At 40.0% G+C, this 13679-nt stretch overlaps 1 protein-coding gene and 1 non-coding gene across 2 annotated transcripts; one reads left to right on the top strand and one right to left on the bottom strand.

Moving 5' to 3' along the window:
• Nucleotides 1–2271: 2271 nt before the first annotated feature.
• Nucleotides 2272–2343, top strand: Trnaq-cug. The gene has a single exon. It is a non-coding gene; the product is annotated as a tRNA-Gln (tRNA).
• Nucleotides 2344–4215: 1872 nt separating this feature from the next.
• LOC117148880 lies at nucleotides 4216–4882 on the bottom strand. Its single transcript, XM_033316570.1, is given in 3 exon segments — nucleotides 4216–4358; nucleotides 4361–4635; nucleotides 4708–4882. Coding segments are annotated over 3 exon segments (447 nt in total). The 5' UTR covers nucleotides 4826–4882; the 3' UTR covers nucleotides 4216–4304.
• Between the last annotated feature and the right edge of the window lie 8797 nt (nucleotides 4883–13679).

Here is a 13679-nt window from a genome sequence, read left to right as displayed (position 1 = left end):
TAAATTAATTAATAAAAAGAAAAACAGCAGATGCAGAACCATAAGCCGTGAATAGCCAGATTATAATAGCCCAGTGATTCACAGAAATTAACCAAATATTTAGTAAATTATTCAAGGGTTTAATAAAGGCTGATATCGGGGGAACGCGTCAGCAAATATGAGGGCAATATAAACAATAGGGAGATTCTCGTATCGATTTTGACTGTTGCCAATGGTTCTTTACCTTTGGGGTGGCATTTTGGGTGTTGTTATAGCTCTTATCGAACTACACAAGCTGGAAAACAGTTTATGATCTGATAAACACGGAACACTTGACCAATGGAAGGCCATTAAACTGCTGCCACCAATACTATATAATATATATAAGGCGGCAATTACCTTTTAAATTTATGCCACATCCGTGGAAATAGTTCCACCCGTCCAATGGTTCAACTTCGGTCACGGTTTTAATACAACGCTGATTATCCCATGAAATTTACGGTTATCTGTAAGCGATTAGATAGTATAGCTCCCGGTTCGTATAAATCACAGTTAGCTAGGATCTCCCCGATTAAAATGTCAATGGGTTGGTTGTGCGACTATCTACACTCGAATCTCTTCCAGCTAATCGCTACTTGCAGTTCTCTATAATGTACGTATGTATGTACATACATTCGATTGCCCGCAGCTTGTAATTCCATATAGATTGTATTAAAACGTTTGATCTTGAGTGCAGCCTTATCGAGAACAAGCCAACGCATTAGGCGATAATACTTACGAATTATTTTTAAAGCATCCCCTATGCGAGCCGATGGGAAAAATGAGTCGAAAAACTCGGTTGTTCTCTGTTATCAGCCGACCAGAGCGTGTCCGCCAATTCGCGTGGCTCCTCCAAGGAGGGGCGCTCACCTGTGGGTCACCTCACTTCCTAAGATTGATAACTGAATTATTATGCCACAAGATGACAAAATCTAAAATGCCTGTATTAGCAGGCAATTCAACATTACTTTAACGTATTTAAGCCATAACATAAGATTAAAGATATCTCATAATTTTTTTTGTTAGTTTCAGAAGCTTAATTTAAACAGTTTTTAAACTAAAATTAAACTAAAATATATGTGATTCATCTTTGCAGTTGGCAGCTAACTTTTTAAACAGACTGTGCAAGCTTATTACAAGCTTTACTGCTTAGCCAAGTTCGCAACCTGCGGAAAACTTGACATAGCTTTGACAGACGTGTAAAACGTATGTAAAATATGAAATCCTTCCATCGCAGTAGAAAGAAAATGAAATCAGTAGTGTCTAGAGTTGAACCTGCAATGGTAATTCGATTGGCAATCGCCGTTTATTCTGACAAGAGACGAGCATAAAGCGAGCATCTATCATTGAACTGTCCCTCGGATTTTATGAGCGACTATATGACAACATAACCCCGACGAGCTCTGATTTCGATGTCACGTTAATGAGATTGTCATCGTCAAAGTTGGCATCGAATTACGTTCGCCTGAGCTGCACAGAGCTCCACTTATTTACCTCCATTGCCGGCCCCACTAAACGCATGCAAATGATGTGATAATAACGTCGGTGGTAGTGGAATGGGCGTCCAAAAGGAGGCGCCTTTCCCTACAAACATACATATAAGTATTGCACATTGAGGGGTTATTTAAAAATAACGCTTAAGTCCATTTAAGCAAGAGGTAAGCAAAGCAATGAACGTGTCCGGGCATTTCAACAAGTCCTGTCGCTTGGAATGGGTCCTTCGAGTGGCGAGGGGCTGAAACGGTCGGGTTAGCATTACAAGTGTTTGGCTAATTAGCTTCGCTTAATTGTGCGACACCAGCACAAAGACAGGATCACAAGCAACGCCAGACAAACGAAAGTGAACTGCACATAATTGACCTGGCCACGCCCCGCAAAAAATCCAAACAAAGGGGAAGTCTAAGGAAATTTAGGAGGCGAGAACTACAATTACTGCTAGACGAAACATTATTTTTCAGAGCTTGCAGTGAAAATTTATGATTTTCAAATATATATATCTATTTAAATATGCCATTTTGCTCACATCAAAGATATAAAAACATACCATTACATATATAGAATATGTATGTAAATGTCTATAAATAAAAGAGTTTTCTAATTCGTAAAAAATAATATTAAGATTACTTCTACATTAAATAACTATAACTATATATTATAAAACTAAATTTCTATATATTTTGTAGTATAAAATTATTTCATTCTCTTGTAAGATCACTAATTTCAACTGTGCAAATTTTCGTTGAACTTTCACCTGGTTCTATGGTGTAATGGTTAGCACTTTGGACTCTGAATCCAGCGATCCGAGTTCAAGTCTCGGTAGAACCTGTGGAAAATCACTTTTTTTGCAAATATTTTATTGCTATATCTTTTTTATTTTTAGTCCAATTGTTGGTTTAAAAAATCATTGCTTTCCTCCAATTGACCGACAAAATCCGCACACGGCTGTCTTGGCCAACGGAGTTTGCTGTTTCAATTTAACAACAAGGCTTCAACAACGTTCAAATCAAACAATCCCAGCCAACCGAGAACAGACAACTGCATTTGCATATGTATGGGGGCATGTCTGCGTTTCAGTTTCAGTTTGCAGTGGCAGCTTCTGTTATTTCCTTTTAGCTTTAACTGCACCGAATAGTTTTCGGGGCTCCAATAAAACGGCATTGGCCATAAAAAGTGGCAACTCATTTCGCGCTGAAAGATACGAAATGCCTGAAAGCCAAACAATTGAAAATGCGCAGCTCTTTCATTAGCCACTTTGGCTGCCAAATTTGGCCCCAACAACATTGTTTTGAATAATTTGTCAGCTTAAAGTTTTTGGCCAATCAAGGAGGCATCTCGCACCCAGCGAAACCTAGACTATCAGCAGACCGGACTGCCACTTGACTTTAGCCGACACTAAGCTGGCCATTATGAGTGTTTAACCAGCACAGTCGCCAGTAAGTTTCTATCTCTAGGTCGCAGTAAAGCAATTGAAATAGTAGAGTTGAAAAAATTGGAAATTCATGCATTGGTACAGAAGAAACTTAAATATTGAGAAGGAAATTTAAGAATAGATTTTTGATTATATTAAAGCCTAAAATACGTATTAAAATACTATCACTTTAATGGGAAACCTATATATCCGATTTGAAGAATTTTTAACAATATTACAAAATGTGTTGCTGTATAATAAGCTGAAAATTGCCACTTTGCAGCATTTACGGACCTAATATTAAACTTAAAATTTTACCCACTTGGGCGCAAGCTCTTAATCAATTATTCGCCTTGTTGACCTTTGACCTAGGGTTCAGTAATAACAGAGACCCTACAAGCAAGGCAAGGCATCCAACACTGGTGCTAATAATAGAAAGCTAGGGAAACCTTAATCAATAATCGATATTTGACAAATTGCGTAACAATTGCTACATAGCTTGGCTTTAATTTCATACCTCGAGTGTCGCCCTGTCAAGAGCTAATTAATTGGATTGGCTAAATTGGCGAGCTGGCTACTTGACCACCAGTTAGTGCCCTCCATCCGCTCCACTCCGCTGACCATCCTGTTCACTTGTCAAATTTCAATAATTTAGCTCATGAGCTGGCCCAGACAAACTGGAGCTGTCGGCGATAAGCCAGACCAGCTACAAAGACGAACATTCTGCAGCAGATTTTCTTAACCCCTTCAGTGAACTTGTTTTGAAGATAACAGTGGTGGGGGAGGGGGACGTGGTGGGTTTGGGTTTGGGCCAGGCTAGGTGGAAAACTGTTGACGTTAAACTAAACGAGATTCGTCTCGTGGCGTTTATTTAATGCGCTTCGCTGGCTCGCTCCCACATGAAAATTCACCGAAAATTTGTGTTGATTGCATTTAATGTGGCGAGGTGGGATTGTTATGGCTTTCCTCGCCATTCGAGTTTTCCACATGATGCCATGAAAACTGAGCATTAGCGGTGTCCATTAAAGTCAGAATAGATCAAACATCACATGGTTTATTAAACTTAATCACTAAGCTCTCAATGCGACAGTTGCACATGATGACTTGGTGGATTTATAGCTATCGTGGAAAAAGATTGAATTTTAAGTGCAGAAGATATATGAAATCGGTTTGTTTTGCTTTGGAGTTATAAAATCGTCATTGCACGCTGTTCTGTGTTCTGGATTTGTGTTGGCTTCTTGAAATATTAAATATTTTAGGTTTTTTTTTAATTAATATTTTATTCTTTGTTTAACAAACATAGCAAGCTACGACAAAATACAAACAAATACATAGACAACGCTATATATACGTCTGATTTCCAATAGAAAGTGCAGGTTCAGTAGCTGTAATGCTCGGCGAAATCTTCCATTTTGGTTTTAGACGGAAAACACTCTTGATGCCTGCCATCAGAGATTTAGTTAAAATGAATACCAGGCTGCCGATTTGCTCAATAGGTCCTTGGTCGAAAAGTAGTGAGAAGACTTGTCCTAAGGAAATCCAACTATTCTTTATGGAAATCAATTTTTTTTGTAACTCCTGCTGCATCATTTTCTTTAAAGAACGTTCCACTTTCTCCATATTTCTTTTTTCCTTATCTGAAGATTTCGAAGCTTTCTTTAATTTTTTATCCGATTTTTTGGCCAGCAAATGTTTTAAATGCGGCGATCCTAATAGTGTGAATAATGTTAATAACCAAAATTAAAGTTAATTAAAACCCAAGTTTGTCTTTCTCCACTAACTTATCTTTTTTATATGATCGAACCAGGCCTTTCTGTTACGAATGCGCAGATTTGACAACACATCCTCGAGTGATTCGGTGCGCCTATGGCGCCTCCTTTTCGATGCTTCATTATTCATTATTGTAAATTTAAGACCAATTACTTGCAAAATTTAAAGCAATAATTCGGTTGTAGCTTGGACAGCTTAAAAAGTTTGAATGATATGTAAGTCAAACCGTACTTGATGCAACATTTCGTATTTTTATCTTAGTTAGTTTTTCTTGCCAAAAATTGGCGCATTCAACTACGACCAGGCACGTTTGGCAGTATTCTCGACCATGAAGCCAACTTGTCCATTTACTTTGCATAAAAGAAACATTTTACTGCAGGTTTCCTCGCTCAGCAATTGCCTTTCATCGGCTCCCGATGGTTCACATATTATTTTCATTTTTTTTTATTGGAATTGATAAATCGCGCCGATAAAGAATTATGAGGCGTATCTACAAAACCGAAATCCATTGCGACCGAAAGAAAACAAACCAAAGTACAATAACAAAAAACCAATATAACAATTTTCATAAAAAATGAATGCGCTGAATTTTTGCTCTGGTCGCTTTTAAGTGCTTGCAAGTGAATGCACATGTATGAATAAATATTTGTTCCATTTTTTTGAGACGAAAACTTTTATTCGAGTGCATAACTTTGCCTTTTATGAGTGGCCAGAAAGGATTGGAAAAGGTTTTTTTTTTTTAAATGTTGAGCATGTAATTTTTAAATTAAATGATATACTTCAATAATTTATTAACAGTCGTTTGTGCCGGAAAGTACTTTACCTAACCATACTTATTCTTCTATTGTGCTTTAAATAAACCTAATCTACACATCAAATCCTAAACATGTCAACGCAAATTTTTGTGGCCAAGCCAAATTAATTGTCTTCCTTATCGCGATTATCATTGTGACAAATTTAATACGGCCATAAAAACTTACAGTTCTTGCAGAGGATTTCTTAGCCCGAAACAAGAGCCTTTAAAAGGGGCAACATTGTGCGGCAATTTATCAACAAATTAACGCCCACCGGAAACGTCGAAAAGTGTGGAAAAATTGCCGCCTCATTTGGGCCGGAATGTCAGAGGTTCGTCTTGGAGCAAGGTCAATGGCCCAAAGGCCAGTTCCTAAGCTTCTGGCCAAATCCGCGGCGTCCTCTGACCAACCATAATAATAATCAATATTTGCCAAAGACACTGGAGAAATCCCCAGTTGCGTGTTTGACATGTCACCCGAAGCCAACTGGACAAAGTCAGGGGTAAGTGTGGGCATGGATGGGGCTTACGAAAACGGGCAGCAAACAAAAATTCACGATTCGGCATCGTCAACAGGAAGCACATTAGGCATAGGACTCCCCAACCGCTAAGTGGGTGAAAGTGGAGAAGGATAATGGACGAGGTGGTGGCGTGGACAATTTCGGGCACATTTAAATTGAAATGGCCTGTGATTTGGCAGATTTTTTCGGCTTGACTTGCTTAAAGTTGAGCCTCTTCAAGGACGACAGGACACGCAGCACGTACTCAGAATGCGAGAGACAGGACAACACGGGAATGGAATGCGTCGGGTCAGAGGATGCTCAAACGATTGCTTTTTATGGTGATGGGAATAGTTTTTAGCAAGATAACAACTTTCAGTTAACTTAAATATGAGTTGGGTAAGCACACATATATCGCTAGGAAGCTTGTTTAGAATAAATATTAAAGTGATTAAAATAAGTAAAAATAGTAATCCATCTTTAAGCCACTTCAATGCTGTGGCAGTGAATATATTCCCAGCGACGTTTGTCTCTGCTATCCACAAGATATCTTAATGAAAATCGCAATTTGGCCATGTCAAGAACTGTATAATCAGACACAAGAAAATCTGTTTGGAAAATATGGTTACCTCGCACCAAATAATACGTATAAAGTTTAGTTGTGTCACACAATTTATGCAGCCGTAAGCAATCTACATGTAAAACGTTCAAATATATGTGTGCCTTGCCAACATTTATTTTCATTTTGAATTATGGCCCTCTACCTACAAAGATCGAATCGAAACTAAACTAAGCCAAACGCACGGAAGAAGTAAATTAAAAAAATAAATAAATAAGCCACAAGGGCAGGGCAAACAAAAACCGAATAGAGATATAGAAATGGAGGGACATATATAACGCCGCAAAGGGGCGGAGTGGGCGTGACATGGGCCCCGGACCCTGACGTGCGTTGGCCCGATAAAAATTGTGTTGTGTTGCCTACTTTCGGGCGGCGGATCCGGATCCACCACAAAAGGGTGAAACGGAAACAGTCGAAAGTTTTCTAGTCCAGGACGCGTGTGTCGGTCATTGAACTCATCTAACTCATCTAATGAGCTTCGTACATTTGCCTTTGATTTATGAATACGTTCGATACGAAATCTAAACCATTCATTGCTTGTCTCAATTTGAAGTGCCGGGCTAATCGCACTTTATGCGCAAAAACATGTCGTATACTTAACGTTAACAGAACTGAGCACAGGGCTCCGTTTGACTGGCATGCAGTCCATTTGCATATTTATCTAAGGCTACAAGCTCCCAACTGGTGACAACATCGCCACTGCCCTTGTCGGATTTGCTGGGGGTAAAAGTAATGGCACTTTGATGAGTTGCTCACAGGGGGCGGCATGTGCACTGGATGTGCAAATGGGGGTCAAAGGTGCAGTGCCAGCGCTGAAATAGTTGGGGATTATGTCGAGCCAGTTTCAATATACATAGACGCAAAGCTTCGTTAAGCTGAGCTAAAAATATGCACAGCGAAGAAAAAAAAACAAAAACTTAGTCGTTTAACAACTAACTAACCATAGTTCAAGAAAAGAAATCATAAGTTATTTAAATAAAATCCCTTTCTATAAATGTGAATCGAAATGGTATTTGTATTCCATTTCTTTAGGCTGTATTATTGCGGTGTAGACAACTGTTGAGAGAAAATAGAAAAGTGAAAACGAAAATTCAAATCAAATATTTGTGCTAGGGCCACTGGAGCAGGTTGGAACAGAGCCTCGTCCACTCACCCATTTGGCGGCGCAGTGGGATTGGGGGCTCGACAACATCCTTAGATTGGTTTGTGCTAAAGCGCGCCAGGAACGCCGCCCGTGGAAGGCATGGAAATTGGCGCACAGCAGACATGACAGGGCAGTCGGGCATCCTGGCATCGTGGCATCCTGGCGGACAGGACTGCATCTACCATCCCGCATCCAGCAAGCCCAGTTAACGCGGCTAAATGGCGGGGAGCGAGCACATGCATTGGCATCGCCAAACAGGATCAGCAGGAATTTGCATTTTATGGCGTCTGCGAATGCATTACCCCAACTACGACACCCAAGGAGTCCTTTGTGGATTGCGCCCACGCCTGACCCTGTAATTGTTTGAATTAAGTTTCCTCGAATAGTGGCGAATGCAATTAAAGTCAAGCGAGAGCCGCAAATTATGTGGTCGCTGTCACTTGACTCGCTGGACGCAGTGCAGCATCATGTCGTCCTGGCCGAGCTCCTGCACATCTTTTGGTGGCAATTAAAGTGTCAGAAATGTTGTGACACGATGTGTTTTCGGTGTTGTTTTACAGTTTAATTGTCTCTGACTATTGTTTATCTTTCGTTCGGCGAAAAGAGCGAAACGTGAAACAGAAAAGTTCAATGGTCAGCAAACTGTGACACACAGTGGGCCAATTTACAAAGTATGAGAAGTACTAAATACCAAATTCAAAGAAATAAATGTATTTACTTAGATACTTCACAATCTCTGTTAATGCGGAAGCGGTGAATTATAGCTATCATAATTTAAATTAAAGTTTTTAAATAACATTGTACTTACTTTTTGCTCCCGATTATGCCTTGAAGTATTTGTCAAATAAAAGCTAAATGCATATGAACGGTTGGCTGGCTTTTCAGCAGATTCCTCACAACTTTTGGCTGCGCAGCGATATCCACAAATTTGCTGTAATTCGAGTTTTATGCAGCACTCGACATGCAATTTTGTGTGCTCCATGCTCATCTGGGTTGTCTTCGGTTTCGGTTTCAGTTTGGGTTCTCGCTTTCTATATGACATTACCGCTTCCCCAACCCAAGGACCTCGGTCCACTGTCACACACACATAACGAATGAGAGCTAAATGCTGCCGTCTTTTCTATATTTTCCATCCTAGCCATCAATATGCCAGCGTTGCCAAGTAAGTAGGTCGATGTGGGTAGAAAAAAAAGACAGAGAGATGCTGACTTTTGCTGCATGTTTATTGTTTGGACATTGATCCCCTATTTTCCAAATGAACCAGAATTAAACGAGTGTTGATGGCCATAGATATTTTCTTTGAACGGAAGTGAACTCTGACAGAAATCGTAATAATAGAGTAACGTCACGGCAATTTAAGAATTAACTTTAATACTATTTCTTCTGGGTAATTGGGTATAAAAAACAAAAGTCAATCAATCATTTAATACCCCATCCTCTTTTCAGCGTTGTCTAATTTATGATAATTTCGCAAACACACATTGAGTTTCCTTGGGCATTGAAATGTTGATGAATTATGGTTTGAATACGCGCCATTCTGCATTTGGCAGCATTTTCAATGCTAATGAATAGTTTATTGTGCCAAATGAATGGCTGCAAGTGAAAAATATGCAAAATTAGTAACGTTTTCCCTTGGTCATTTGTCAATCCATGGGTGGTTTTAATAGTAAGCTAATAGAATGCAAATTCGTTGAGCTTTTAAATTGATTTAATATGCTGTCCTCCTAATTGCATAATTGAGGGTAAAACCATGTCCAGTGCTTAGTGAAAACTCAGTTGAACAAAAGTGCACGGGGCAAACATCCCGACAAGGTCATTACACGCACACTTTCACACGCTCACAAGGACTTTCGCCTGATTTAGTATGTGTAAATATTTTGCTCTCCAAAGGCCCCCTTCAGCATGAAAGGCTCCCTGTTGTAGTTATCGTCGTTATCCTGTTTGTGTGTGCCTGGTCAGGACTCTTGTTACGAGGACAGTCGGCAAGAAGTTACCCCCCTTTTCCCACCTATATTGTCCCCCCGCTTCTAAAGTGCTATATCCCGCACTAGCACTTGCTCACACACACACACTCAATCGCATACGCCATTTGCTGCAACTTCCGCTTCCGTTTGGGTTGGTCGAGTTCAAGAGGGAATAGAGAGGAGGGTGGTGATTCTCAGCATGGCAAGCTCTTGAAAATTTACGGGGCCTTTGGTCCTCTGTTGCATTCTTCAAATTACCGACACGCATACTTTATATTGGGCCTGCATTAAGGGCCAGAAACTCTCCATCTCTTGGCCCCATATCTATTTCTCTGGCCCATGCCACGGCTATCTCGTGCACTTTGTGGCGCTTTTAATTAACGGGAATTTATGCATAATGCGCTCGGCCAACCCCCTCTTCGCAGTCCGTTCATGGCTGGAAGTTATGAGCCGTCAGCGGAATGTGGAAATTCGCAAATGAAAGGGAAAAAGTGCTGCTGGCTCATTGTCAGTGGAAAAGTGTTTAATTTCGATTTTTAAGCTCGGATGGTGGGCTCTCATTAGATTTATTGGGTTAATATGCTAATGCCGCGCGAGATGAGATAATAAATCTGCTTGCTACACACAAAATGAGCATAAATTTCAAATAATTACTAACATTTTTCCAAAAAAAACGAGTGACATCATTGGCTAATTGAAAATAATGTTCGCACAAGCAATTTTCTAATAATTACACAAACTAAAAACATCCCAGACTTAAATTTACACCCGACAACCGCAAAAACATTTCCAACTAAATGCTTTGCAATTAACAAATGACAGTTTTTCCTTTTGGCCTTTTGACAATATACACATTTTTTGGTGGCTGTGCCGACAATTGAACTTTTTCTGACCTCTGTCATGCCACCACAACAAAGCGAAGTCAAAAAAACAGAAAAATTTGGGAAATATGTCCAGCGGCTTGCAATAATAACAGCGGCAGAACAAATAAATTACACAACAATAATAAAATATTCTATTTCCACATAAGCCGCTTTCGAATGACTAAAAATAATAGAAACTTGCCTCGCTTCGCAGTGGGCCATAAAAAAGTTTTCTTTTAGCCAGCAGATGTAGCAAATGTCGGAAAAGCGGACAAGCGGACTCCAACAGGAGCAACAGGTGTTTATGGCCACTCAATGAATGCCGGCGTAAATCTTGCACTAAGCAGTTCTCCCAGCCAGGCTCTCTCCCAAGGACCTGGCCGCATTTACGAGCTGCGAACGGAGCTACACGGAACAGGTTAGGCATTTGCACTGACCTCACTGCGCAATCTCTGCAACATTTTGGGAAAACACAAAACCTTAAAGATATGATACTATGTTTGAGTTTTAGTAGACTGGTTTTGATTACCGCTGTTACTTAAAGAACACACTTACCAAATTTTAATACATACTAACAGGATTTGACACATCCTACTTTAGCTATATGTAAAGATATTCATGAAAACCATTTAAAGCACAGGATTCTAGGTTTTAACAAAAAAATGTATGGAAGTAAAAGACTTTCATTTTTAAAAAATATAAGGAGGTATTAAAGATTTTTATGGGAAATTTTAAGCCACATAGTTTAAGGCCATGCAATTAGAATTGTTTAAAATGTAAATCTGTGCCTGCTCTTTTAATCTATGTATTTGTCCCTATCTATGTTCTTAAGTCCTTAAGTTTTAAATTCCTTATTATATTATATTGTATTTAATATTTTGTTATTAATATTTCATACGCTCTTTCAAAACAAAGATCGTTTCGAACCAAAAGGAAGCCAAAGGAGTGCCGCACGTGCAGCCTTTTTGGCAACATTCCTGTGTGTTGCTGGCAACTTGCGATATATGTTGCTGCTGCTGCGGTTGTTGCTGCTGTTGCTGCTGCTGTTGCTGCTGCTGCTGCGGCTGGAGGCTCCTCCGAAAACGCTTTTCGCTTCAGTTCGCTTTGTGCGTTCGACGCGTGCGGTTGGCTCTGACGGATAGAAACATATATGTGCAGTTGGGCGGCTGATTGGGCAGTAAACGGATTAGCAAGGTGCCACCGAGATTTGTAGGCGCGCGTGAACTCGTTACGCATATATTATATTTCTGGGCGCTGACCGCGATTTTAACGGACCCAACGGTGGCAGCAACTTGCGGCAAGGAGTCGGCATTACCGCTGTGCTCTCTTCTGTGGAGCGGGCTTTTGTGGCCGCTGTTTTGGTGTGTGTTTTATTGGCGTTAAAGGTCGTTTACTTTTTGGCGGCATCAACAACTTTTGTTGCTGTTTTGATTTTCATCTCACCTGCGCGTGTGTGTGTTGCTGCTTGCAGTTGTCAATGCCCATGTGTGTGTGTGTGTGCTTGTGAGTGTTTATAACACACTTTCAATTTTCAATAAAAACACAAAACGATCTAACGACCACAGAAATATAATAATAAAAGTTCGCACACTGATCTATGACGTCGATTTGTTCAACGCAGCAGCTCGTGACGCTTTAAAATGCCTATAGAATATCGCGATCGTGATAGCACATATAAAATCAAATGCACATATGACACGCGCTTTGGTGATACGTGAAAACTGTGCCAGCCGAAGTGGATAATTGTATTAAATCTGCTATCGCAAAGTGATGTGAAATTGAAATTTACATTTAAATGAATCGAGATAGTGCCATTTTATTCACAAGTTAATTGAGTGTCCAAACACGGAGAATTAGTTTATTATATCGACAAAGCACAAAAAATAAAGTATCTATTAAGAAAAAAATATTTATTTAAATTCTTCTTTTTAGTTCTTTTGAGAACATTTTAAAAATGTATGAAAACTAAGGTCAAAATAAAACGTTTGTGCTGTTGAAAAACGTTTTTGTCTGGGATTAGTATCTAAACGAAATGAAAGATTTATTAAGCTCCCCAAGCTAAATTCTCGCGGAGTTGAATGCCTTTGGAGTAAATTTCCCAAGGCGAGCATAATGCATGTGAATACTTCTCATTCATTGCGACTATCTGTAGTCAGATTTCGTTAATCCATGGAGGGAAGACCCCGAAAAGAGTGTCAATGCACCCGGGGCAGAATTCAAGTCCCCGAAAGCCATTAAATATGGCAACATCAACCTAGAGAGCGCGCCGCGAGTGCAATTGTTAATTATGTATGCCAATCTGGTAGCCAGAAATGTTCACAACACTTTAGCGCCAAAGATATCAGCAGACAGCCGAAATCTCATGCATTTCATTAAGCCGAACACAAAGAAAAATGCCACAAAATGTAAGAAAGACCGAAATCATCACCCTAGTCACCACCACCCACACTGACCACCACCGGCCACAAAGTGTTGACGCGTGTTTGGATTTCCATTTAGGCCCTGGACGCTGGACACTGTGAATCCAAAAAATTCCCAACAATTTCGATTCCCACTCGGATTGCATATTTAATCAGAGCTGCCCAGTCTCTACGTCGATGCAGCCCACATCAAGTTAAGTTTCAACTTAATTTGTAATCCATCAGCAATCCCGAGCATAACCCTCTTCTTGTTAATTTACGAGCTTCAAGTTTGGCCAAAAAAGCCCCCCCGAAAAAAGGTTGCTCCGGGGCGTCATCAATTTTGGCAAATGTTCTTTCTCGGGCAGCTGACGCTGCGATTCGCAAATTGCAGCTAATTGAAAAATGTATACACAACAAATAACAAAAAGCGAAGCCTAAGTGCATTTCCAAGGCGAGCCGGGGCAACTTAACGCTCTGAGTTGCAGTGGGGAGCGGGGTTTTCTATTGATGACGACAGTTTATAAGAATTACGCATGAACAAACTAATTTCCATTATGAAAAGCCCCAAAAGAAAAAACAAAAGCGTTGCAATGACAGACTGAAGTGTGATAAACATGCCAAGATAGCCGACCAAGTGATGTTCTTTGTGAATGAATCAATAAAAAATCCTGAATCAGAATAAAATTGCTGACAAATCC

This window comes from Drosophila mauritiana, chromosome 2L (genome assembly GCF_004382145.1).
Source record: "Drosophila mauritiana strain mau12 chromosome 2L, ASM438214v1, whole genome shotgun sequence".
Taxonomy (NCBI): domain Eukaryota; kingdom Metazoa; phylum Arthropoda; class Insecta; order Diptera; family Drosophilidae; genus Drosophila; species Drosophila mauritiana.
Note: the sequence above shows the minus strand (reverse complement) of the source record. Positions and strands in the feature narration are given on the sequence as shown.